At 42.3% G+C, this 25,744-nt stretch overlaps 2 protein-coding genes across 11 annotated transcripts in view; both read right to left on the bottom strand.

Annotated features, from left to right (window-relative positions):
- Positions 1 to 10,683, bottom strand: part of LOC1274961 (GTP-binding protein Di-Ras1) — a 43,616-nt gene extending 32,933 nt beyond the window's left edge. The window contains exons 1-2 of one of the 6 annotated variants that reach the window (XM_061645838.1): positions 10,576 to 10,683; positions 9,232 to 9,474 (exon numbers count right to left, since the gene is read on the bottom strand). The gene's annotated coding sequence lies outside the window, so the exon portion shown is untranslated. Of the gene's footprint in view, positions 1 to 9,231; positions 9,475 to 9,604; positions 10,147 to 10,176 lie in introns of those variants that run through there. The other 5 variants (XM_061645839.1, XM_061645835.1, XM_061645836.1 and 2 more) reach the window with 5 other exon arrangements.
- An 8,659-nt stretch (positions 10,684 to 19,342) lies between these two features.
- LOC1274960 (uncharacterized) lies at positions 19,343 to 25,110 on the bottom strand. Of its 5 annotated transcripts, none has more exons than XM_314160.6 (4): positions 24,828 to 25,110; positions 20,214 to 20,497; positions 19,961 to 20,114; positions 19,343 to 19,887 (listed from the first exon to the last, which is right to left on the bottom strand). In XM_314160.6, exons 2-4 carry the CDS (start codon positions 20,454 to 20,456, stop codon positions 19,787 to 19,789), a joined length of 498 nt encoding a protein of 165 aa, XP_314160.4. In that variant the 5' UTR covers positions 20,457 to 20,497; positions 24,828 to 25,110; the 3' UTR covers positions 19,343 to 19,786. The 5 variants fall into 5 exon arrangements, with proteins under 5 accessions (XP_314160.4, XP_061508525.1, XP_061508524.1 ...); XM_061652541.1 differs by having other exon boundaries at positions 24,266 to 25,068; XM_061652540.1 differs by lacking the exon at positions 24,828 to 25,110 and adding an exon at positions 24,254 to 24,562.
- Between the last annotated feature and the right edge of the window lie 634 nt (positions 25,111 to 25,744).

The raw sequence follows: 25,744 nt of genomic DNA, 5'->3' as shown, positions 1-25,744 counted from the left end.
TCTGTATCATTCCAAACTTATAAAACTGACTATTTAAAGTTCTCACATCAAGAAGCCAACTGTGCACTGTTGTCCGCAATTGTGTGCCTAACGAGCGTACGTGGGCGACTGCTTATCGTTGCGCGTTGGTTAATGGTAATAATAAAATTTAATTTATACATGCACATCACGCCGGCTTCTTAGCTTCTTAGCCAGCAAATTTTACCGCATGTTATCGCTTTGCCCCCTCCCGCTTGCCAAGGGTAGCAAGCATTCGGTACGAATTTATTGCAGTTCCGCTTCACCGCTCCACTAACCCGCTCCCTGTCCGGCCAAATGGGCAATGAAGCGTTATCTGACTGACGTCGATACATTGTTGCATCGACTTAACAAAAAAACGTAATAATTTATCGAAACCAACGTGTGCACCCGCTGGTGTGCCACGATAAAACCAAGGCAAACACGCAAAAAACAACCAACTTCCGCGAGCGGAGCACCCCCACCACCCCATGCCAGTGCCAGCTAAAAAAGAAGATGAGCATAATTGAATTTGGAAATTCAGTAAATCGGATGGAATTATTTCGTCGCTACGAAGAACGACGGTTTGGGAAGCGGTTTAATCAAAAAGAAAAACATTTCCGCTCGCATGTTCCGCGGCGCAGTCTCGCCCGCCGATGTAACCTTGTTCGAATTTTCCACAAATCGCAATTCCCGATACCGATACACCGGTGTACACGTACAGGACAGCCATCTTTCGATGCGAACGCACTGGAACGACACACGCTGAATGCGCAATTATCATCACGAGTGGGGAAAACGATTGCTCGGTGCGCAATAAATTTACGCGGAATCGCTCGGTCGAACAGCGGCAGCGGCAGCAGCAGCAGGAGGCTCACAAAATCGTCCAATTATTTTTCTACAAATTTATGCTAAAAGCTATTTAAGGAGCATGTTACTGCCGAGCGGACAGGAGCGCACGGAACGGGGAAATAAGCTTCACAGTGGGTGGGGGGAGAGAGGGAAGTGTCACTCGCACCGTTCTGAAGGGTGGAAACGAATCGATAGACACGTCCAAGGGACTCTTTTAATATTCATTATTTTGATTACCCCGCTCGGCTTTTGCTCGCCGCGCTGCCGCTGCTCCGACACCACCATCGACACTTGCCCTGACAGGAACAAAGTGGAATTATTTAATATTGCAACCCCTTAAGCTGCAAATTAAAAACAAAAAGTATCAGTCGCGCAAGCGATTCAGGAAACTTTTGCCGTTGCTTCTGCTTTTGCAATCTTTTGACAGACCGAGAGGTTGAATGAATTGCGCGCTGCTGCGGCTGCTGCTGCTGCTGCTACTGTACGTCGTTCCGGGAGACGGGTCAAACTTTCCCGCACTGTAAAATTCCTCTTTCAAAGTAATCATAGCGCATCAAAACAACACTCACTCATTTGGGAGACCGTAAAGTTTCTTCCCAGCCCCGGCAATCAACGGGCAAAGCGGCACAGCCATCAGGCAGCCGCACCATCCTTCATCCCTTCTGTATGGTCGGCCAAAATTGATTAGAAAGAAGGTCATGGGGCACAAACTCTGCTCTATGTTTCTTAACATACAGGGAGTTTTATCAGCCTTCCGTCTAGCACAAGCGATAAGCGCTTCAAAATGTAACACTTGGAGAAATTTGTTGAATATAACTTATAACTTAAGAAATTCATTTCTCCCAAAACACAATTCTCCGTTCGCTTACAATTTGAACGGCGATAAAAAGAATAAAAAAACAGCCAAACTTTACTAGCCAAACTTTTTCGCCCGACTCCGCCAACGTGCACGAGCCGAACTTGAATTGTAAGAAAATGTTTGTCATGCTGAAGAAAAAGTTTCCCCATTAAAGGTACAGAGTGTGCGTATCGAGCACATTGTATTTATAGATCATTTCAAGCGATGTATTTCTTAGCAACGGTTTGGTTACCTTTCCCAGTCCCTGGCTTCCTTTACGACCTCGCCTCCTCATTCCGTTCCGGGGTGGCGGTTGTCTTCCACACTCACCTTGACGATGACGTCAGCGGTAAAATTTTAATTCGGTGTGGTAATATTTTTTTCCCTTTTCTTTTTTTTTAGTACACTTGAAATGACTTTCACCATACACCACGCCATTGCACCAGCATTGCACGAAACGTAGGGCCGCCCCTGGTGTGCTAGTTCATTAGGACTGGTGTCGCCTGTCCGGTTGCCGCCGTGCAGCAACGTCCCTACAATGCGGACAGATGTAGTAATTTACATTCATCACAGCGTTCGCGAGTTGTTGTGCCCCGTTGCACAAATTCTTCTGCCATATTGCAATTTTCTCGTTGACAAAGAATTATCTGCCCGGGCAGAATGTTTAGCGCAGCGAATTTATTCCACACAATGCCTTTCCATCCTCATCTGCCCCGCACATCCCCGCTACCCAGCGCATAGTCACCGCACCACTAGTTGCTGGTGCTGGTTCGTTTCTTTGTTGCATATGCACACCTGAGCAATCGCTGTAGCAAAACATTCTGCCGCGGAGTGGGGAAAACAACAGTCAACGACTGCTGCTTCATCCACCTGTGCGCGCCCAAGCACACAAAGCAATACAAAGTATACAACAGACGTTTCAGAAAACGTCCTCGAGCTTTCGAAACTTTTAAGAACGCGCTTAAGTAATCGGAGAAGTCCGGGAAAGAAAGCAATTTGTCATCGCCCGGTTGAGAAGGGTGCACCACGCATGGGAAAGTGACCTGGTGCGTTTGGTGTATCTGGAAGTCTTTTTTGATAATTTTCTTTAAAAGTTATTACTGTGACTCACAGTCGATGGCGGATCAAGATTTACACGGTTCCTGAAATAGGAAGCTTGGTAGTGATTTTTCATAAAAAAAATCTTCAAATTCAAAATTTCATGAAAATTAGAACGATAACTTTTAAAATCTCGGAACACCATTCATAAATGGTTAATTTATCGTCAACACGTAACAATATAGATAAAATATGTTTACTTTGGCACTAAAGGGTTACACTCTTATATATGCACGTTTAAAACATTTATTAAGCAACTACGGTCGTTTGAAAGTGGAAAATGAATGTTTCGTACGATTTAATTACATTAATCTATAACTTACTATACCTAGCAAGCAAATTGCTTAATGTAAACTAATCACCTATCGGAAGAAAATCTTCATCTGCGTTTTGATCAGCTATGTGAATAACATAGGCCAGTGGAACATTTAGCTCATGGTTGATCAAGTGGGTGGACACATGCCCATACCTGTGCTCGGAAATGAGTCGGAAAAAAACCAATTTCGCCAGCCGGTAGACGAGTATGCTGTATGTTGTAACACCTTTCACTCATCGGCTGTACTACCAAGTGTTTTACGGAGGTTGACTGCGAGAAATAAGTCTCAACGCGTAACGTGTGAAGTTTCTTTGGAATTTAATTGTTTGGTAAGTGATTCTATGTAATGGTACCCTTCCTCAATCCGCGCACTCATACTCAAGTATGACACGTACAATTGTGCTATTGTATGGTATAGATGGCTATAGATGGTTTCCAGATCACGATTACGATCACGGAACTATTTGCACTTTGTCAAAACCTGTTATATGGTTACCCCCGGAGAAAGCACCTGTCAAATGTTACATACGAGATCTTGGAATGCTCCTAGATCCCAAACATTCGTTCCGCAAACATGTGAGCACTTTGGCTCTTGTTTGTGATAAATATAATTGTGCTTGATGGCGTGATTCGCTCTCCAGAATATGTGTCCCGACTGCTAATGATGATAACATTGTCAAAATATTTTATTTTTTTGTAATATTTCATACGTTTTGTTATGTTTTTCCAAGAAATAAATATGCACACTTTTAAAATAAACACTATAAACATATTCACTGATGTATAAGATTTGTTAATAGATCAGATGGTGATCTAATGCAGCGGTCCCTAACATGTGGTCCGTGCACAAACATAGCTGATCCTTGGAAATGGAGAAATTTGAAATGAAAAACGGATTTCAATATGACAACAACAATAAATTACGTATTTAAAAAAAAACCAAATATTTTGTTCGCAAATGTGCGTATTTATAGCATACTCTGTCCAGGATTTTATCAAAAACAATGTAATAGTAGCGGAAGTTTAGTAAAAAACCATTACAATCTCGTATTATTTTCCCATCCATATAGAGAACTAAGCGGCCGCTTCGGGCTCCGAGCTCAACGGACACATTGTTCCTCATGCAATTTGTAAACACTCCTATCAAGTGTGAAGATGTGTTTGATATTAAACAAAACAATGCAGTCACTCAGAGTTTACACAGACTTATGAGATGTCAATCCAATTGAAAAATACGAACGGCGGACGTCTATTTGGTTTATTTTGTCTGTTGCCAAAGTGCAGGAATAAAATTGCTTTATAGCAGCGAAATATATTGTTTTTTTTTTTTTTTTTAGAATAATCATTTATCATGTTAACCTTTAAGTTGGCAACCGGATACCTGGGTATTTTTTTAAACTTTAAACTGAAATAACTTTTGATTCATTGCTTTTATTGGCCTGAAAGTTTTCGTAGCCTCCCAACTTTTATTTTTTTAATTTTTTGGTGCATAAATTGTAATTTTAAACAGTCTGTAAGTATTTTATTTTGATTTTTTTAAACTTTACCACGTAAGTTGGCAACCAGCATACCCGTGAATTCCATACATATTGTATGGAGAAGGACGTTTCTCTTCTTCCTCTTTTCGTATAGTGCTTATTTTCGAGTCAAATTCAAGCGTTTCCAAATTTCAATTTGACCGTTATTTTTATAATAAAATGATAAAAACTTTATGAATAAATGAAATAGCAGAGAATATATGGTCGGCATTACTTGCTTACAGCATTAAAATATAGAAAGCATTGTTTACCTATGAATAATCGTTAATTTTTTGCATCAAAACGTTTGGAATACCCGGGTATGCCGGTTGCCAACTTACGTGTGTAAATCTGGTTGCCAACTCTACGGTTAAAAAAGAATTCCATGCTGCAGCTTGCAAAAAAAGCTACAAAAATATGTCAGTTGCATGGTTCTCAAATAGCCAAAATTGCTTAAGCAGCCAATTTTGGCATCGCTGCTTGAATTCGCCTTTTGCAATAGATAAACAGCATCAAAGTTCCAGGTGGTCCTTTCAAATAGCGTCTAAGCAGTTTCCTTATGCCACGGTACCAGGGATTATTTTTCCTTGTGTTTTATTTTCAAGCAAGCGTCATTGATGAAATAAACAACAAGATTTGTTTCGTTTAAGCTCATGTGTATATCTTTTAATCCTTTGTATTGATGACTTACACAAAATTTTAAACAATTTACTGATGAATCACAATCGCTTCATATTCATTCTTCAATTAACGAATCTAACTTGTGCCGCAGCAATGAGATGATTGACGGCGTCAGTCTTTGGCACTTTGACAAGAGCCACCTTGTACCGATGTCATGCATTAAAAAGCTGTGAAGTTCCACCAAGTTCGGTAAACGTTCTTAACAAACCTTAAAGTTCTATCAAGAACCCTGCACATAGTGTTAATCAGCCGCAAAGTTCCAAAGAGTACCGTGTGCTTGTTAAAAAGCTTTATGGTTCCACCAAGTACCGTTTCATCTCTTAATCACCCACAAAGTACGACATCGGAACGATTTTTCGTTAAACAGCCCCAAATCAGCTATGGAGTTTGAGCTGGCTATATGGGGTTTGTTCTTATTTCAAAGACTTCTTCTTTCTGCTTTTGACCCAACAACCGTTGTCGGTCAAGGCCTACCAGTACCAGTACAAATACCTGGGGGGAGGGGGGGTTGTCTTTATAGACTTTTGGATTACCCTCCCCCCATATCATGATAGTCAGTCCTACGTATGGCGGCAGGGTCCTTTTGGGGCTTGAACCCATGACGGTCATGTAGTTAAGTCGTTCGAGTTGACGACTGTACCACGATAGCGGTTATTTCAAAAACTACTTGTATTAAAATATAATGCTAACTCATTAAAGAAATAAGTTTAGTTTAATCAAAATATTTGATTTTTTCAAATTTAGTCAAAATTAAAAAGATACTAAGTTTTTTTGTAATATATTATCATTGTCGGACTTCTTCTCTTTGCCTGTCGTAAGTTCATTTAATTGAAATCTTTTGAAAACTTTCTTATTAATGCAAACATGTCAACTTTTTAATCTTAAATTGTGAATTATTTTTTGTTGCTACGACTGCATACAAAATAAATCTTGAGTAGCTCTTACTTTTGAACCTTTTGAATCTGGCGTTCACGTACTAAATGTTTAGACAGGCATTTTACAAATATAATTTATTAGATTGCATATTCAATTTTTCCCAATTTTTGAATATGCAGTCTTTAATTAGCTATACACAGATCTTTAATACAAACAAAGAAACATTAATCAAATCAACTCGCAAGTGAAAGTAACTATTACCAATGTCTAATCGGCCGTCAATAAGAAGAAATACAATTTTCATTTTTTGCTTTTCTTAGAACTTAGAGCTGAGAGTACATCAAGAACCGGTCTAACAGGTGCAGTGGTGAAATTGTACTACCTAACAGCGTGTCTATTACTGGAAGGCTCGAGCGATAAGAGATTTGATTCAAACGCATAATGGAGACTATATTGCAAATGTCTATGTTGAGTCGTACTTTCCGACGAACAAATCATACATAGCTTCAAGCGAATTTTTAGGTGCAAGCGTTGATCTACAAATATTGTTTCACTGAATTAAACAAACCCTAACTTAAACAAAAAACTAACAACATAAATTGAAACTTTGCCGAATATGATTCATACTCATTTAACGCAGCTACTATTTGAAGTTTGCTCCGGAGATGTGCATAGTTAAATTAGAGTTTTTCTAAATGGCTGCTGCATGATTGTTTCGAGGCTGAAGACTACATTAACTACTCTTGCGATAGACTGAGTCTCTCGTTCTTCTTAGATTGTGATGTTTCCTTCGTTTTTTTTTGGTTTGTTTATGGTTTTAAATTATTTTTGTTGCTGCTATCAGTTTCAAGCAACATTGAAATACTCAAATTCTTAACGATTACGTAATAAATATTGGACGATTTTTATTGTCTCATTTTCAACAAATTTCGATTGGAACTAACAACACATCTAACAATATCCTGCAAGTAAAATCGGTCTTGCTACCCATTTCAATGAACAAACAACTAGTAGTAGACATTATACAAGGATGAAACTCATCAAATGGCAAGTATGTAGGTCGAATGAATTGCATTTATCCATAATAACACATACACAAACGCTTTCATCAAAACAATCTAAGCGCAATCTTATCAACGCTAATCCTGCTTATGGCTGGTCATGTTTCCGCTGAGCCGTTTCTTTCAAGCACGGGAAATGGAGCCGACGGCAGGGAACACATCTTTTCTCCCATTTGTGCTCCCGGGGCAACTTGCCTTTTTTATCCATTCTCAGAATACATTTAGCTTAAGCTTCTTTCCGCAAAACCAAAGCAAAAAAAAACACCCTCTGTACATATATTCAAATTCCACACAAAATTCATCGATACGTTCTCTCGTAGGACTATTCATGATCCTGGGCTAAATCGATTCCCAGCTATGAATGTCTAATGATGACCCACATTTGCCCAGGCTTGGTTTACTTGGGGATCTTTCACACGCTGGTACGTAGACGCTGTTGCTGCCAGCGGGCAGGATAATAAAGACGCCCCGAATCGAAAGGACAGCCTGCTGCCACCACTAGGTGCAGGAGAACCAGCAGCAGGGTAATACTGCAACCGGACGGGGACGGGGACAAAGTTTATCCCGCTAATGCAACAGCGTTCGACAAAGCTTAACCGCATGTTCTTTGTTGTCTGCATTATACGCTCAAGCACCCCTTGGCTATCGTTTCCAAATAAAGCGACCGGCCAAAATTGAGTTACTGCGGGCAAAGAGCAAACGCCAGTGAAGGGTCTTTGCCTCGACCCCTCTGGTGGTTGGTGGCATTTCGAGCAGCAGCAAAAGCAACCACAGCGCTTACCAATAATGGGAGGGCACCCAACAGCGGCAGTAAATACGTCTGGTCCGTGTGTCTATATGTGTGTGTATGTGTCGCGGCGATCGATGGCTGCGGAGGCACTCGTGCCAATCGTACCGGCCGCAGCGCAGCGCAAGTACGCAGCCAAACGCGTGGCAACACGTACCAGGCGCCTCCACCGAACGGCGCTTGCTAAACGTCGTTGTTGGCCGCCACGTGCTGCGGCCCCTAGGCGATGGCGAAACTCCCCAACCGTATTACGCTCGCTGGTCCGTAGAGTGGGTAGAAGGGTGGGAAGGAGAGTGGAAGAGCGCGCCCTAGGAAACAATGGCCGTCACCGGTATGTGTCACATTCCACGAAAAGCGCGTTCACAGTCTATTAGAAATGAAAATTGCTTTCACAAAATGGCAAACGCATTAGCGGGATCGGTTTTGGACCTTTCCCTGGGCGCACTTTCGCGGGCCGGATGTTTGTCATGCTGATGGATTCAATCAAAAGCCCCAAAAGTATGTGCTTCAGTTGGCATCCCACGCCGGCATTCTCCGCCTGACCGGGAGGACCAGTTTAAAGATGATTTTGTATGTTGTGTGTGTGTGTTTTGTCCTCTTACTACCAACACCGTCGAACTGCACCAAGTGTCGTTAGTGAATTTCATTTCACTTTCACACCACCGGCACTTGTCCGTATTCATTAAATTCTTTTACCGAATTCTATACTTTTTTTTCTTCTATTCCATCCAACGGCCCTTCTCGAAACAACCATAAAGTGGGGCAAGATTTCATCGTTCGATTTTCGTCAGCGTGTGCGACGTTATCTTTGGTTCCCGCCTTGGCTCGATTTTCCTTCATCAACGTTTCCCCCGTACTACCTAATTGTGTATAAGTCTGTGCAGCCGAGCGAAATTGCGGTTAAGCGCTTCATTCTCCCCGAACCAGCCGCTCCCTATCCGGGCTCTCCGCCCCGGTAACCAGGATCGCTTTAATTGGTTTCCAATCACAACTCGTTAAGGCACAACGCCCTTCGTGCAGCTTCCCTGCTTACGACGAGATTAATTCCCCGCATGTCCCTTAATGTGCGGGGCGTACCAGCCACAAGAGTCGTTCCCGGAAGCTAAGGGTACGGCTGCAGGACAGAGAAGACCCCTCTCCTCCCTCCTATCTATCCCCGTCGCACGCACCGAGGATGTACGCTGCTATCAAATCACCCTCAAACGCACCTGCCGAAGGGTTGTTGTAGTGTGCTGCTTCTGCCGAGTCGTGCACTGCTGTAATCTAAAGGGCACTGGCTTGCCACACGCTAGCACCGCAATTCAATCACGAGACGAGGCGCTGTACGTACTTCGCACTTTTTTGTCGCACTTCTCACACTGTTGCACACCATGGAGCGTGAACCACACACACTGATGGGGGGAGGACGTACTGTCCGCACTTATTTGTTATTTGCTTGCAGCTCTCTAGCACTACACACAGACACATACACAAACACGCGTAAGCACAAAGATAAAAGGAAGATGGTGAAATACACAAGAATATAACAAACCAAAACCGCAGCAAGTACGCCTTTGCGTTGTCACGCGAAGGGGGACTAACCGAGCAGACGGCGAGCACTACTCCACCAGCCACTATCCGCTTCGACTTTTACAGCACACATACACACACATACACACATACACACTGAAAGGAGGATCGTTTGGCCCCGAGGCGTGTGTGAAACGGTGCGGGTTTTCTACACCGCCCGGTCAATGCTCACTTTGTCGCTTGCAAATAGTGTTGTCGGTGTCGCTTCTCGATTTAACGCTCGCCGGCAGTTCCCCGACTACCGCATCGATAAACTTTAACGCACCGGCGGTGGAAAAAAAGATAAAAATCTTCTCTCTGAAAAAAAAACACACATACACACGGAACGAAACAACGCAGGTGTCCGCAGTGTGGCGCTGCCCAAATATGGACACGTTACACAACAAGCGCGCGCGGGCTGACACTGCAATTCGTTCGTTTGCTCGGTCCGGTCGTCGTCGTCGTCCTAATTTTGCGTTAAACGGTGCCGGATCGACCCCCAGCAGTGCCAATGATAGGACGGACGGGGAACGCTCTGTGGGAAATGCGACACACACACAGCTTACACAAATCGTTTTACAAACGCGACCCAAAACAACTAGTACCCAGAACACTACAGCAAACGCCACGGACGCGTTCGAAAAGAAAGCAAAGCGCAGTCAGTACGGAATTCCAGCAGGAAACCCACTGAGCATGTTGCTCTTTGTTGGGCCCCGTGTCGTCGTCATCGTCGTCGGCTGGGTGAGACAAACTCGCTCGAGCGACCACCCAGGACCGGGGCGGCGGGTGTAGATTTCCGATTCCACTGGAAAGTTCAGTGCACGGTACCGAAATTGGGCAGGATCGGTAAAGAGCGAACAGACAAACACACAGCACAGCCACACACACCTAACCCAACCAGGTTGTGCTTGGTTAGTTGACGCGACGCCGACGTAACGCTACACACCGAACGCCCGGATGCAAACGGTTGCTCTGGCTCGCCCGAAATGGCCCGGATCACTTACTGCCCGTGGCAATGTTGTTTGATGCTCTGTCGACCCGATGCTGCCACGGACGCCAGCAAACCCCAACCGTCAATCCGGAATCCGACGAGTCCGCAGCCGAACCGAAACCGCGTACGACAACCACGGGATAGAGCCGGCTGTGTGCGGCTGTGTGTGTGCGGGCGAGAGAGAGGTCGTGCGTTTACTACGTAGCCTTTTACGCCGAAGCCATCACCATGGCAACGTGGAGGACGCCCGCGGCAGAACGAGACCGAGCACCATCAACAGAACGGTACACACTGTGGGCCAAATTTTTGTGTGATGTTTGGAGCTCGGAAAAATTAGTTCATGTTGTGTGTTTAATCTGTGTACAACAGCTTCAACAAATTTTACAATTTGAATTTAAAAAAATGCCTTCAATGTTGACTCCAATCAGACGTGAATGTCCTCGTATGTTTCTTAAAGCGAAAACAGCAGCAAAAATCCTACTGGACAGTGTTGTTGTAACCTGGTTTCTGTCCGTTGTAACCTGAATCGAGCGCGAGAGCCGAACCGTTCCGAACCGAAAGCGAGCCCTCGGACAGGGGAAAAAGCCGAGTCCCGGTTAGCGTATCCTTGCGCAATACACACCACCATTGCCTCCCATTTGAAGACTCCACCTTCCCACCCCTTTTCACAGCACTAGGATCGGGGCGCACGGGGCGTGTGTGCCTGCCCTCGGTAGAAGTTGTAAATTTACGACCGACACCCAGAGCAATGAAACGAACGCCAAGCGTGGCTATGCGCCCAAGCCCAAGCTTGGCGTTGCTCTTCAAACGAATACCATTCCCGTGTGAGAGCTGCGCTGTCTAGAGTCGTTTTTGTTTTCTTTTGTCTGCCGCTTCCTGTTTTCTTGGCATACGGTCAAATTACTACACAGACTGGGGGTACTTCCGTAGACAGGATCTTCGGCTGCCGTGTGTCGATTTCGGCATGTTGTGGCAGGAAGAATTCTTTTACCAGGGCATGGGGCTGACTGTGCTGGGAGCTCTCTGGACACTAGTCTTTGGACGGGTCTCGCCCCTCGATCGAAATGACTGCTTACTAGACCGCGACAACGCTTCACTCCACACCACCTCATCTGCCTCACCTCTCCACTCCATCAAGCCATACGCTGAATAAAAGACGGCTTACCAGCAGAATGTCCGCTCCAACAGCCACGCTGTATCGGGATGACGCGGGATGAATGCCCTACCGACTGTGCAGAGACCGTTAAAGCTTCAAATACTACTCTCTGGCTAGAATTGCCGAACCGTAACCAGCGTGTATATGCACAATCGGGAGAAGTGGTACACTTTTCGCGTCTGTCGCGTCTGTTCCTATCTTCCGTCACTGTGTCTGGCGCGCTCTGTTTCAATCGACCATTTTGAAAATATCAGAAAATTCTTCGCGTTTTGGAATGCAATACGAAACCATTCCGGTGGGGCACGACGATGGTCAGTAAAGTGAAGAAAACAACTTCTGCTGCGACGATTGCTCTCCTTTGTGCTTTATATTGATTCAACCTCTTTTGTGAGTGTATGTACTCGATGGTACGATGGGCTGCTGCCGGAAGTCGCCACGCAACCCTTGGTTCGTTTTGAAATGTGACCGTAAACGCGTTTCTGCCGTCGGCCGTGTGGCTCATCTTACAGCGAGGCGCCCCGAATAAAAGTGACTTCAATTGAGTCGGTCATTCCGATGGTTACTGCTGCCCCAGAGCGCCGGAAGTACCGGAATCGAATTCTCTCGAGCCGGGAAACAATTTCTTGTGCCTGCCGCCCCTACCGTGTATCCATTGGTGACTCGTACTTGGGGACCCAGTAACACAAAACACCCCGTACCGGATGTTTCCTCGGACCGGTTCCGTCAATCGCCTCTCATCTCAGCCTTTCATTTCATCGCATGGAATTTCAGGCAGTTATTTGCAGAACATTCAACTACAACCGATTAACACCACAAAATCACTTTGCGCGGTACATCCTGCCTGACTTGGCGGGAGATTTTTGTGTCGATTTCTTTCTGCTACGTGTCGTTGTCACGTTACGCCGGATGGAACTTCAATGTTCAGTGGACCAGCACTAGCTACATAGCTTGCGGCAAACGACAATCTTAATGTACGTTTTATTACAATGGTATCATTAATGTGTTATTATAAATTAATTCAAAACGATTTATTTATAACAAATAAAAATACCTCAATTTTCTAAATGTTCCGGTTAAAATTGACCATGAACGATACGAGCAATGTTGATTCGCATAGATTAGGCATGGCTGAATCTGTTTTGTACATTGAGATTTTGTTAAAGCGTATGTTATAGTTTTGTACCATATTTATTAAATTTAATATCCACCAATGCATTACAAACGTGTGTTTAATATAAATATGAGATAGTTGGAAATACGACTAGCTGCCCTGTAAAGCCAATACGAAAATGGCTGACCATTAGCATCACATTTACTCTTCGAGATTGTCCACATATGTTCGGTAGTCGCATGTTAAGGTAACAAAATGAAACTTAGCGGACCGCTAAAGAGATCATGAGGCCAGGATAGTTTCCTGTCAGAGGAATAATATTTAATATCCGTGATGTATTTTATAACCCTTATAAGTCATTGAAAGAGAGGCTCATAAGTAGTGGTATTAGTAGGCCTTGACCGACAACGATCGTTGAGCCAAAAATAAAATAATAAAATGAATACAATAAAAATTATAAACCCAACTAACAGTTGAGATCAGTCACATTGGATTTCTTCAATTTTGTTGAATCGAAGATACACCTTCAAAGATAAAGATTAGCTTTCCTTTCATGGTTAATAAATCATCAACGTAAGTACATAGGTACTTTTCTTACCTCGGGTGCTACCCTGAAACTGTTGAGATGCTCTAAACCAGGGGTCTCCAAACTACGGCCCGCGGGCCGCATGCGGCCCTCGAGAGCCTATTATGCGGCCCGAGGCAACTTTGTGAAGGTTGAAATAAATAGAAAATGTTTGTGACTATTTCTAAAGAAAATGTAATTGTTGCTTTTTAGCGACGTAGACTAAGCTTAAATAATAGAAAGCAATAGGAGTTTTGTATATTATGCTAGTATTTTCTTATAAAGATAAAATTTCAACGTTCGTATTACCTACAGGCAACGAAAAAATGGCCCTCAACACCATTATATGTGAAGCAATGCGGCCCGCGAACTGAAATGTTTGGAGACCCCTGCTCTAAACTCTCCAGTATTTTGTTGATTTCAAAAAATAATTTCTTCTATCGTGACATGATAATTAATTAGTGAAAACTTCCAACTTCTCTTCCTTGCGGTTATCTTCTATTTGATCAAAAATCAATAATCTAGAAGACAAAAACCCTATAAGATTGTACATTAGAAAGCCATACAAAAATACTGCTCTCAATGATCTTGTATCTTTGAGGCTCTCTTGTGGTGCTGACACGACACGAAGGCAATTACAAAAAGAACCGCATAATGCCCCAGCGTGGCTTGTTTTTGTTACAGAGGACTGTCCCTTTTTAACTATGTGATTTAATTTTTCAAGCAATTTAATGAACTGGTGAGGCATACTAAAACTATATTTATTGTTAATGAGGAAACTTTAGTTTGATTTTAATTTACGCGGAAATTATTCAACTTAACATACGTTAACCAGCAGTTCAACCCGACACGTTAGACCTGGTAGCCTGTACTGAAAAACTTTTCGGTCAATGCTTTTAATTAAAATGTTAAACTGTAACAGAAAAGCTTCATCGTACTATTGTAGTATTTTGACCAAACAGCTTCATGAATTTTAAACTTCATTCCACTCAGCTCAGCTAGCTTTTATAGCAGCGTTAACCTTTTCTATCAATAGTTGAGTTTGAAAAAAATCTTCCACCGGCCATCGTTCGTATTTGCCTGTATGTTTTAATGACGCTTACGCCCGTATCACAGTGTCATTTTTACAAAAGATCCACTTGAATAAACACGCATGTAAATGTGTGAGTGTTTTTGGGGTAGATACAACATCAGAACTTTACTTGTCGCAGAAGTGTTCATAACATAACAACGATAGCATACCATAATTACTTATCGAGCTGTAACACTTCCGTAACGAGTACTGCACCTCCTTTCATTGCCACCGGTCGTGATATTCCCCTGCTTTTATTTTTTGCACGCTCACATTTAGTGCAAACTTTGTTGTGTTACTAACCCCGTACACGGTAGGTGAAACTTTCCAAGCGTTGCCTTTTAGCGATACTTCTTCAGCATAACTTTTCACAACCGATTCATCGGCTCGGACTTGCAAATAGAGTAACTTCGAACGAGAAGCAAAGTTATGACGAGTTGACGATGAAAAGAATGTTCCCGACCCAGTTACACCAATGCTACGAGAGATGGTATTTAAATAGGAAAAGCTTTACTCAAGTGTTTCATAAGAATGTTACTGCTTCCCTCTAGTACGGTGCTCAATGCAGTACACTCCCTTCAATTCAAAGGGCAAAGGGGTTTATTAAAATTTCAAACAGGAATACATTCGTATTCGATTCTAATAGATTCGTCAGCGTAAATACCAGTTAGTAGTGAAAAACAGGTTCGGTTAGATGCTATTAGCAGCTTGCTTGTTTGGTATTTTATCGGTTATTTTATAAATATAGCTGTACACCCATGTTTTTGTGCGAGCAGTTGATATAACATAACTGTTTCCAATTCGAGGGATGGTAAAACCGATTCAATTTATATTTTTAATTTTACATCATTCAATATGTATCGTCGATGAAGACTTTACTATGGCTCTGTCGCAGCAAGAGCAAAGTATCAAGCGTAACTATTGATTGAAAGGGCAACGGAGCAAAAAGGAAGTCCTTTCGTTTCATAGGGCTTCCGTATTTTTCACTTTAGCGATTTATTTCCCAAGCGTTTTATTTTCGTTGCATCCCGTTTTCAGTGCGGCACAGCTACTTCCGAACGATTTTCATTTCTAGCTTCCAGTTTCCTTTTTTTTTGTTTGTTACGGTAACCACTACTCTTTTGCTGTTTTGTAAAATTAATAGAAAGTGTTCACCAATTTGGAAATATACGTTGGAAAATAGATTGATTTTAATGCAACTGTGCTTTATCGTAGAAATCTTACACGTTTAGCTCACGGTACCGCAGCCGCAAACCATTTGCTAAACATTTGTACGAAACATACCGCGCATTCCGATTTTCAACAAAAAGTTAAGGTATTCCCGTTACTGTTAGCATAATGTTCGTCTCCTGGGGAGTCTCAATAAATTATCAGAGGTTGACCAATCTTATCGGTATCAGGACGGAACTATATTTCTCTGTTTAATTTCAGTCATCTGTATCGAATGGTTTAGTTTGTGGCCTTCTTAAAAAAAGGGTTGACTCGCTACAATTAACAAGAGAAATGTGCACTCAAACGAGATGTGACATCCGAAGAACTCTTTCTCGCAATAAATCACTAGGATACAAACAATCCGCGACAGTTTGATGAAAGTTTTTATTGTTACAGGTCGATACTGCGCTACTGCCCGATTACCCTGCAGAAAGGCTTAGATTCTATACAACGAAATCGGAACGGAAACCTTTCCGACGTTGACCGTGATTGACAGCTTGACACTGGTGGGTAATCAGGCCGAGCCAAACATCAAAAGCTGGGCGAACTCTGCGAAACCATTGCTAAAGGAAATGATTGATGTACGTGTTCACACCAGACTCGTCGCAGTCAGGTATCGCCGTTACTGAATTCAAAGGGAGCAAAGTATCATTTTGCAAATATGCTCTTTCATTGTTGTTGTGTTCCTGGGTAAGATCTTGGTGCATGATGTATCCAAGGAAGATAATGAAACATTGTTTGTAAATAGAAATGATGTTTAGCAATACAAAACGTTTCTTCTGAAGAATACAAAAAATAGATTTTTCACTTTATTTCATTTCTTTGCTACGAATTCGATGGAAAACTGCGGATATGTATAGCTGCAATTCAAATGAATAATGTTTGATGTTGCAAAACAAATTTTCCTGTCAATTTTCCAATTTTTTGCTTGTTCAATGTGGAATTTCTGAATTACGCTCCATTTGAATTCTTTAGAATATTTTTTTTATATTTTTTTTAGAATATATAGTGATTTAAAGATCGATCGTTCTACTACCATTTTATTTGAAGCACAACGGATGTGCTGTAACCATTTTTATGAAAATATACAGCAATATAGAGGAGAGTATGTACACGTTTCTTTAGATTACCTTAATCCTGATCCTTTTCTGACTCGCTCATGCATGCTCCAAAATCCTTTACAGTTGATCACACACCAAACGCAGTACCGCCCAAATTCAACTGACCTACCACTAGTGCAGTTGCTGTTTGGCATCTTCCCGCTCGACTGCCAACGACAGACCAGCAAAGCCAATGTTCGACTACTCACAGCTCTAACAAACCCTACCGTGCCCAATCTAGCAATCCTTCAAGTCAGTAAGCAAACGGTCGGAGGATTACGATACTTCACAATCGATTCGAATTATTCCGCCAAATCATGTTGCTGCCCGATCCGGAGGTTTCAAGTCAAATCGTTACTATATTAAGATGCACACCTTACAATAAACCCCAGATCAAACCAATCGCTTCTAGCCGCAATACAAGCATAGATTTGGTACGTATCAGTGGCAAAAAAGAAGTATTGGAGGTTTTTTTCCACACTTTCTTGGCAGAGTATTTTTCCCTTACACACTTTCCAGACATCTACCAATCCAGATCCGTTGTGCAAAGTTACATCCAAATGAAATTTCTATTTGAACAGCAACGCTTCCGGTACACCATCAAACACCGCTACCTAGCTCGGTATTTTGTTGTCGCAGCTTAACCGAGAAAACCACACTGGGCAATTCGTTTTGCTATCGCGAACAAAAATGTTTCTTCAGACTGTGTTCAACGCATGCGGAATTAATTTCGCTTTGCATTCTATGAGCAACTGAACATGTAAAGGAGTAACGTGTGATTATAGCGCATAATAGATGAATATTGCAAAAGAGTTTAAATTAAAAACAACCTACACACAAGCTTAATTCTTATTCGCGCCGTGAAGCTTCTGTAAAAAGTGCGTGACTTAACGCCAAACCAATTTTAATCATCGTACACTATCTGCCAAAATGGTTTCCTTACATACAGGCTTATTCTATTCTGAGCTCGATTCGATACGAGTCGAGAAAATGAACTTAGAAGTGATCGTTTTCATACAAATGACCATAAAACATTTATCAGCTCGACGTCGAGACGACTCGGTTACAAGAATAGAATACGCCTGATAACCAAGCATCCCTAGAATCAACCACAATATATGCTATCTAGCCCTGATAATGCACCTAGCTGCAGAATACTGTCCTGCTTCATCTCTACAACAAATCTCTTCACACAAAGTGCCGGTCGGATGGGGCATTTGGTCTGGCATTCAAAATCAATAGGAATTAATAAGCTAAATGTCACTTGATCGATCATACACTCACAGGACCAGCTCGAAGAAAGAAAGGACTATAGACACACACACAACTCATCCCCAGAATCATCCCGCTTCAACATGTCCGACTTGTCGCTTTGTTTCACGTTTGTTTGCTAATTTAAGCAAATTTCATCGCTTTGAAGTAGCGCGAGACATTGTTTGCGTGCTGATGGTTTCATCTACAGATCAATGTGCCACCGGCGACAGCAACGGAAAGGAAGCAAACAGTGTGCCTTGGTTGGGAGACGCTTTCTTCTCTTATCTACCAGACGCTTTCAGTTGCCCTTTAAAGCTGAGTACCATTTCAGCTCAGTTGGAAATGCGAGCAACAAACAACAAGCAAACAAAAAAGAGGGGGACTCTTCCCTGCAGAGCTCACATAAATTACACCTTACCCGCCCATTTTATGCGGGCTTATCAACAACAACCCTAACATAATATTCATCATCGTATCAACCTTCCCGCCTTCCAGCGCACCGATGTCACTAACAGCGTGCCATCCTTTTACCCTTGCCCTTGGACGCACTTATCGATCCTTTCTTCGCTCGACACTACTGTGCATCGCTCCGCTTACGGTACCGTTGTCGACGATGAGCGGGGACGTGATCACCGCGCGAACGGTGTAAGCGTCATGAACGTGTGTATGCGCGCGTCCGTGTGTGTGTAGCACATCCCGAGCCTATCCTTCAGGCGACAGATAGGTTGCTGTAGCTGTTTCAATCTTTGTTTCTACTCCTGCCGGTTTCTTACCATTTCGTTCGCTATTTTTACATCCACCCAACGTATAACGAACCGATTATGCACAGCAGACGGGTTTTCCTGCTTGAGCCTTTCTATACAACTTTCTTCCCCTCACCCCACTTGTCTCCTCGACCGTTATGATGTGCTTTCATCGTTCTTGAATCTGTATTTATTTTTGTTTTCTATTCTGCGCAACGACTGTCTCGCTCGCGTGTTTTCATCACACAAAACGAGACGCTTTTATGCTCGGAAACTACTTCACCTGTTTGAAAGAAAATACTGGCTTATGTTTTTTTGTTGCAACGCTCATTCGCACTATATATCATGCCTACTTTTCCGGAATGGTACAGTGCATGCATTCATTAATAGGATTTCACGACACATCGGTCTTGCTTCGCACATCTTTGTAGTAACATTCAAGACAACCAGCTTCTCTTAATGAACTATTTAATGAGTAGAAGGTTCGAGCATGGTTCAGGCACGCTGCTATCACGAAATGTCATCAATAACGGATGAAATAGTTCTATTAAAACAAATTGTACATTATTTATCATTGTGTCAGTAAAGGGATTTAATAATATTTTATGAGTACAATCAGAGAGTTATCAGTCAAACAACGATAAAAACATATTTTAAATAAGTTAGTTCTGCCTTTAGTGCCGTGTGAGTAATACAGCGATCAAACACAGATTTTACATGTGTTCTTTTTAATGTTTTTGATACGTTTGGATTTATTTATTTGTTAGTTGTTTTGTTGCTTTCTGCATTTTTGTTTTGTTCAGTTACGTTTTATACCGCTTTAAACTTTAAGCTCGATTAAGTATTTACAGTAATGACTAACATTTCACAATCTGATTGTGAATCTATCAATAGTATGCTGATTACGAATTAATAAACATAAAACTACAACAAATTAAAGAGATGGCAAGCTCTTGAAAAACCAACGGGAGCTTTTGTGACGAGTTTGTTGATTTACTTTCACCCTCCCCCTTATCGACGGTATGGCTGCTTCGAGTAACGTCCCCGATCGTTTTCATTCTTCAGCGTCACGAAGTAGCTGTAAACCACGATCCATAGGTACACGTATATGACTGCAAGGAAAAACACACAAAAATTATCAAACCTTTGCCAGTTGGTCCGGGTGCGTATAACATCCACACTTACCAACGGATAGCAGCCCAACCACAATCCAGAGCGTTCCGCCCAAAACGTATCCATCGATGAAGTAAACCACCGCGTTATAAATTACGCTAATGAGCAATCCTATCGCAAGCATCAGTCCCAGCACGACCCACGGCATCATGAAGAAGTGATTTTTCTGCAATAAACAAACGCACCGAAACCAATTGGCGCATAGTGTCGTTTTCCCGAACCGAAGCATTCCCCCTCTGGCGTACTGTTTCGAGTTTCGACTCACCTTCATTACGCCCATAATCATCAGCAGTGAGATCAGTATCGTCATGACCAGATTGAGTGCGTAGATTATTTTCACCACATTTTGCGGCAGCCAGTCCATGAGAATGGTCTTGAAGTCGATGCGCACGGTGAAAATTAGAATAATCGAGATGATCGAGAGCAGAATGCCGAGTACTCCCGTGGCAATGGATCCGCTTCGGAGCGAATAACATCGGCAGCAGGAGCTGACTAGCGGCTGGCCCATTGTGATTGCTGGCGAAACTATACAAGCCTAAACGCAAATGACTGAAAAACACAAACAAGATTCAAATTAACCGACCGCAACACGGAAAAAGGTAAGGAATGTTAAATTATTCTAGCTTAATTTGCTAAATTTGTCTAAAATTTTAATGGATTATTATTAAATTATTAGGTATTGTCTTGACATGTTTCAACTATTGATTAGGTTTAGAAATGTCCTAGTAACACTTTGACAGAGAACTCTAGACACATTGTTTTAAATCGGTGTGTTTTTAATATACAAATATAAATAAGTATGCATTCAAGCTCTAAGACATCGGAGCTTTACATTCACTTAACGAACATGTTCTATTTTTAATTATTCATTGCTGAATTCGTTACACGTATTCACAGTGTTTAATACAATTTTTCATGATTAATGTTCCACAAACGCGTACATATATGCAGTAACGTTGGAAAATTACGCAAGGCACAGTTACACAGTGTCGTACGGATATGCAGTAACATTGTGACATGAGTTACAAATGCTCTGGTAAGAATGCGTTAGAGGTCTTTAGAGTAATTATTTGCCTTCCAGGGAACGAGATTCGTTTTCCAATTATGCTTCGGTAATCCTGAATGCCATCTCACCATGTTGCACAGGTGCAGTTCTGCACGATTTTATATCTCACCCTTTGCTAATTATCCTTTGCACCCTTGGAATAGCGGAGCCTGTCCCCCAGATTTACAAATGCAAAACGAATGGTCCTTTGTCCTTTCTGTTTACCATAGTTCTATTAAATATGCAGCATTTATTTCGAATAAAATAACGACACTAAATCCAGCCCACAGCCGCCAAGCTCGCGGTAAAGGTTAATACCAAAAGACAGCAACGAAAATGTTCACACGTAAAATACAGTAAAATTAAGTTTTCAATCCCTCAGGGGAAAATTTGTCCCAAAACAAAACACGCATTGGAGCAGTCGGCAGTTCCAAACATGCGCCAAAAAATCCCGCGCGTAATTCAGTATGAAAATCATACATAATGAAGCGGCACTTGACTACATTAGTAAAACAGCCATGCGGAAACGAGAAAGCAAGCAATAATAGAACTTTTGCACACTTTTGCTTTATATACATATTTTTGTTTGCGTACGGCAAACTTTTTATCAAAGCATTCATCTGGACTTTTAAACTTTGGATGGCGTACAAATATATACGGCATGTGTACATGATGTGGGGGCGCCGCTTTTGTCGATGTTTGTCTGCTTGAACCACTGAACCACTTTGAATTTGCTGGGAGCCAATTAAATTCAACAAGCAACAATAATTACGTCCCTAATTTGCCATACAAGCTGCGACATGCTACAGTCGTGTAGTAAGTTTGGAAGTTAGTTACGGTCGCCATGTAATGTGATGAGCGTACATACGGTACAACTGATCAACGCGTACCATCGCGGTAGGTCAGTGTTTCGCTGACATGTATCGAAGTAGAATAATACTTTGTTCGAAGCGGACTTTTTGACACTTGATCGTCCAGGCGATCATAGAAACCTTTAGGAGGTTTCCCTTACTGGAAACGTTGGAGTTTAGAGGCCTTACCTTGGGTAGGGGGACATAACTAAACTCTTTAAATGAGAAGTCGATAGATGTTGGATGGGCATAGTCCTATCCTGACAGTCCGAACGAATCTGACTTGCCACGGTCTGAATTGGTTTTATTTATACTCAATAAGTTTCGTACATTTGGTTTTGGAATGTGTTTTTGTCCTAATTAAAGGTTATTGATATGAGGTGCAATTTATACATTGTATTGGAGTGAGGTGTCTGTCATTATGTGCCTATGCTGCGTTTTTAGTGTTTTTACGAAGGTTCTGGAAAGTATAAACTGTTCTAGCTAAAGAACTGGTGCGTTCGTCGATCTTTGCCTACACTGCGCTTTTAGCAATAAGTTGCTATGCGTTCTCTGTTTGTCCACTTTGCTGCAGAAACGCTTGAATTGCTTATGTTGCGCGTTTCGGTTGTTTTCGATAAATGTGTCTCAATGGTTTTTTCTATGGACGGTATGGTTTGGATATGTTGCTATGGTGTGGATTGATTTGCTGATGTAATATAATGAATGTGTTGCAATAGTGTGATTTGGCTTTCCGAAGTGTGTTACAATGTGTCTATAGCTGATAGTGTGGTTTACAATAAGTTCTAATAAGCGGATATGCTACAGTCGGATGTTTTCCGCATGTTGTGTAGGAGCAGGAATGCCATGCTGAAATCATACCTTGCTGTAGAGCAAGCGCTCACGCATACCAGAGTAACGATATTTTGTTGTAGTGATTCTCACCTGCTGCTAGCTAGTAGCTAGGGCTTAGGAATCTCTAATCAAAACAACCACCCAAAGTACAATGACATCATTTCGGCACACGGGCAGTCCACAATATCAGGACGATAGCAAGCCGGAATGTAATAAAAACGTTCCAGCCAAATCGATTTACGACCCGACTGGGCTTTAAGTTGATTGTATCCGAAGAAAGCACCACCCAGGAATAGTGGCAATGTAATGAATTTACCATCACATGGCTTATATTGGATGAATATTTTATGACCAGTTCTAAAATCAGAAATAGAATGATTTGGGGTTGTCCAGCGAATTTCCTTCAGTGAGCATTCCCTGTCGGTTGAGCATGCTATTAAAATTCTAGCGATGAGATGGATTAGTCTAGCTTTAGCTCCAACATTAAATGTCAGTGAAGTTCAAGAAAAAAAAAATCCAAACGGAGCTGATTAACAACAAGCCCGCAAAGAGTTCGTATGTCGTTGTTTGTGTCATCGAGTTCCAGTTTAATTTATTCAATGCTGATACTGCCAGTGGAGGCTACGACTTAAAACACACACAGCAATATTTTCAATAAATTAGTACAGCTCACCTTATCAGCATTAAACACAAAACAAACACGAATCAAAAGAACAAAGTGATAACAAGCTGACGGTAAAAAAAAGGTCGCCAACTTGCTTGGTCAACTCTTTTTTGTCAATTTTATACAATTTTTGAACACTATTGATGATGTTTTGTCTACAAATCATACAGGTGCATGCAACATAAACCGCTTCTACTATTTTCGCTATGCTCATGTCATAAATCGTATGCTAAGATTTGGGCCAATCAGCATTCGCATTGGCCTCCAAACAAACGTGTCACATATGCGACCTAAATTGTCCGTTGATGAGCTTCAAACCCCCCCAAAACCACTGGTAACGCACACAGCACACATAAACAACATTTTCAAGATCACCGGTCTGTTCGGGTGTTTCACAGCTGGCTATGAAACCAGCCGTGTGCTCACCACTACCACGCAGAAACGCATCACACCAACACCTCTACATCGTGCGCCGTATCTCGCATCCGCTCGTTTATGTTGCCCACACTTAACACAAACAGCGATGACGCATCTCGCGCTAAGGGTTGCGTTTTTTTGTCAATTGATAGCAATGTGGTTACACTTCAAACAATGTGTCAAAGGATTTGCGCACCTATTCCACTGAAAATATTGTGTCAACTTTGCACGTACATACTACACATTTACATCACCATACATGGATGTAACCAGTTGATGCACGAAGGGTTAACGAACAAACGACCATCATTGGTGGTGGTGTTTGTAATTGAACATGGTTGTGTGTGTGCGCGGCCTGCTCCAAAACACCCTTTCGCGGAGTCTTGTCCAACGGCTGCTAGTAAAAGGTGAAATTCTTAAACCCCACCCGACCGTCACCGTTCCATCGAAAAGTAAACCTCGCACAGCAGAACAAGAATTTTACAAATACGCACTTTTTTCTCCACCTTTCAATATGCTGACCGTTCCTTTCTTTTGAGCTAAAAATAAAAGATGATGGTTACTTGTGCGCTGCACGCGCTCGCAAACGATGAGAGAAACTCGAGTACGATGAGCATCATCTTCTCCCAATTCCACCTTTATGCGTTTCCGCAACACATTTGTATGGGTGTGTTAATCGGTTTGATTGAACTGTGTGGTAACTACAAAATGATATCACATTGCTAGTTGACCTAGTTGGACGATAAAATATTCATTACAGAACATGACTTTTATCGTCGGCAAAGTCACTTGCGTCTAACATTATATGAACTGTTTTTTTTTTCATTGAATAGGTTTTAACAGTCACTTCCCTTTCGCGTAGGGCATGTTTCTCTTTCATTCGCACTTTTACGCAAGCGTAGGCACAATTCAAGCAGACGGAGAGAGCTATTGCAACCCTAAACGCGCGATGCAGTCTGACACACTTTGATTGAGCGACTGATTGACCTAGATTTCGGGACCGACTCGAACCTAGGGCACTTAACCATGTGCAGAACAGTGCACCCTGTAGCCGTTTGTGACACTTACTATTTGTGCGTGCGTGGGTGTCGAATGTGCACAAAATCGGAAGCAAGCAAGCAAACACACACAACAAACTGCCTGGCAACGCGCTGTATAGAACGTTCGAGATCGAATATGGCAATAATTCTCCACTTAATCGAGCGTCCGAAACAGGACGGCAGCTTCCAATCCACGTAAATGCTGGTGCGCGACTACCACGATCGGCCACCGATAGAGAGCGAGATGTGCGCTTGTTGGCGCAGTCGGTTCGCGCGCTAAGCTTATGTCATACGCTGCGGTTTGTGTGTATTAACCGCAACCCGACCGGGGACAACACCGACCTACTTGTTTGTTCTCACTCTCTTGCGACTAGCCCACATCACAGATCGCTCATAGTACGATTGCTGGTACGAATGTATGAATGAAGGGCCGTGAGACTCACAACGTGAGAGCGGAGCCCATAGTAACGCTGCGTAACGTGATCTCCTCTCGTAACGCATATGACGCATAAGCGCAGTCGGTGTCAATAATGCTCAAACGGGTGGTGTTATTTGTGCTATTCTCTCGATCTGTGTCTCTGCTTCTTTTTTCAATCCAGTGCTGCACAAATATTTCGTATCGCTTGCGACCGATGTGTAGCTTAGCTTGTGGTTATTTGAGCAAAAGGGTAAAATCAATCGCATTAGGTATAGTTATAGAGCCGACTCTCCCGGATGCTTTTTTATGATACGACTGGTTTATTTGCTCTTCAAATCTAACCGCGTAAACACGAATTACACCTACACAAGCTTACAGGGTTATCCAAGTCAGTTTCGAATGTTCACCGCGTTTATTGTTAGTCACCGCGTGCAAAATGTTATTCCACATCGATCTGATATTTCATAACCATCATCATATTTTTAATTACTACAGCATTCTTTTCAACACTTCGCCATACAACGGTT

Source organism: Anopheles gambiae, chromosome 2, assembly GCF_943734735.2.
Source record: "Anopheles gambiae chromosome 2, idAnoGambNW_F1_1, whole genome shotgun sequence".
In the NCBI taxonomy this organism is placed as follows: Eukaryota; Metazoa; Arthropoda; class Insecta; order Diptera; family Culicidae; genus Anopheles; species Anopheles gambiae.
This window is presented reverse-complemented; position numbering and strand designations above follow the sequence as displayed.

Coding starts and splice junctions, on each gene's coding strand:
- LOC1274960 (XM_061652539.1), bottom strand. CDS start 20,456: ATGGGCCAGCCGCTAGTCAGCTCCTGCTGCCGATGTTATTCGCTCCGA.